The 434-nt window shown below is 63.8% G+C and overlaps 1 protein-coding gene across 4 annotated transcripts in view; it reads right to left on the reverse strand.

Annotated features, from left to right (window-relative positions):
- The window catches only part of MAEA (macrophage erythroblast attacher), a 15,679-nt gene that overhangs the window by 5,502 nt on the left and 9,743 nt on the right, over positions 1-434 (reverse strand). For 2 of the 4 annotated variants that reach the window (XM_015568934.1, XM_015568932.1), the window contains one exon: positions 28-141. The exons of the other annotated variants lie outside the window; for them this stretch is intronic. In XM_015568934.1, the coding sequence (XP_015424420.1) occupies positions 28-141 (114 nt within the window). The remainder of the gene's footprint in view (positions 1-27; positions 142-434) is intronic. 4 annotated transcript variants of the gene reach the window in all.

A 434-nucleotide genomic window follows, 5' to 3' on the forward strand; every position in this document is an offset into this window, starting at 1 on the left:
GGGGGCGGGGCGGGCAGGGTTACGTACCAATTCTGGCTTTCCTTTAATGGTTTCCATACCAAGATCCTCACTCTCCTTAGGGGAGCCACTGGCCACTCTACTTTTCCGTCCCGGCTTCGCGTCATGTTCGCCCTGGCGGCCCTGAGTGGCAGAGAGCGTCACCCTGGCTGTCACCACGTGCACACGACACGCTCACACGGGAGGGGAGGCGCTCGGGTTAGCAACAGAAGACAGGCTTCCAACGGAGGCGGGGGGTTAACAGGCACACGCTCCTGCAAGCCCCGCGTGGGAGCGCCTTCCGGAAGCAGCTCTAACCCCGCGGCTGCAGGTGCCGTTTCTAAGCTGCTGCTGGGTCTCAAACGAAGCTGCGTTCACGAACATCCCGGCCCGGCACTCTGCCCCCTGCAGGCGGACACCATCCTCCCTGCAGGCCC

This window comes from Myotis davidii, unplaced genomic scaffold (assembly GCF_000327345.1).
Source record: "Myotis davidii unplaced genomic scaffold, ASM32734v1 scaffold665, whole genome shotgun sequence".
In the NCBI taxonomy this organism is placed as follows: domain Eukaryota; kingdom Metazoa; phylum Chordata; class Mammalia; order Chiroptera; family Vespertilionidae; genus Myotis; species Myotis davidii.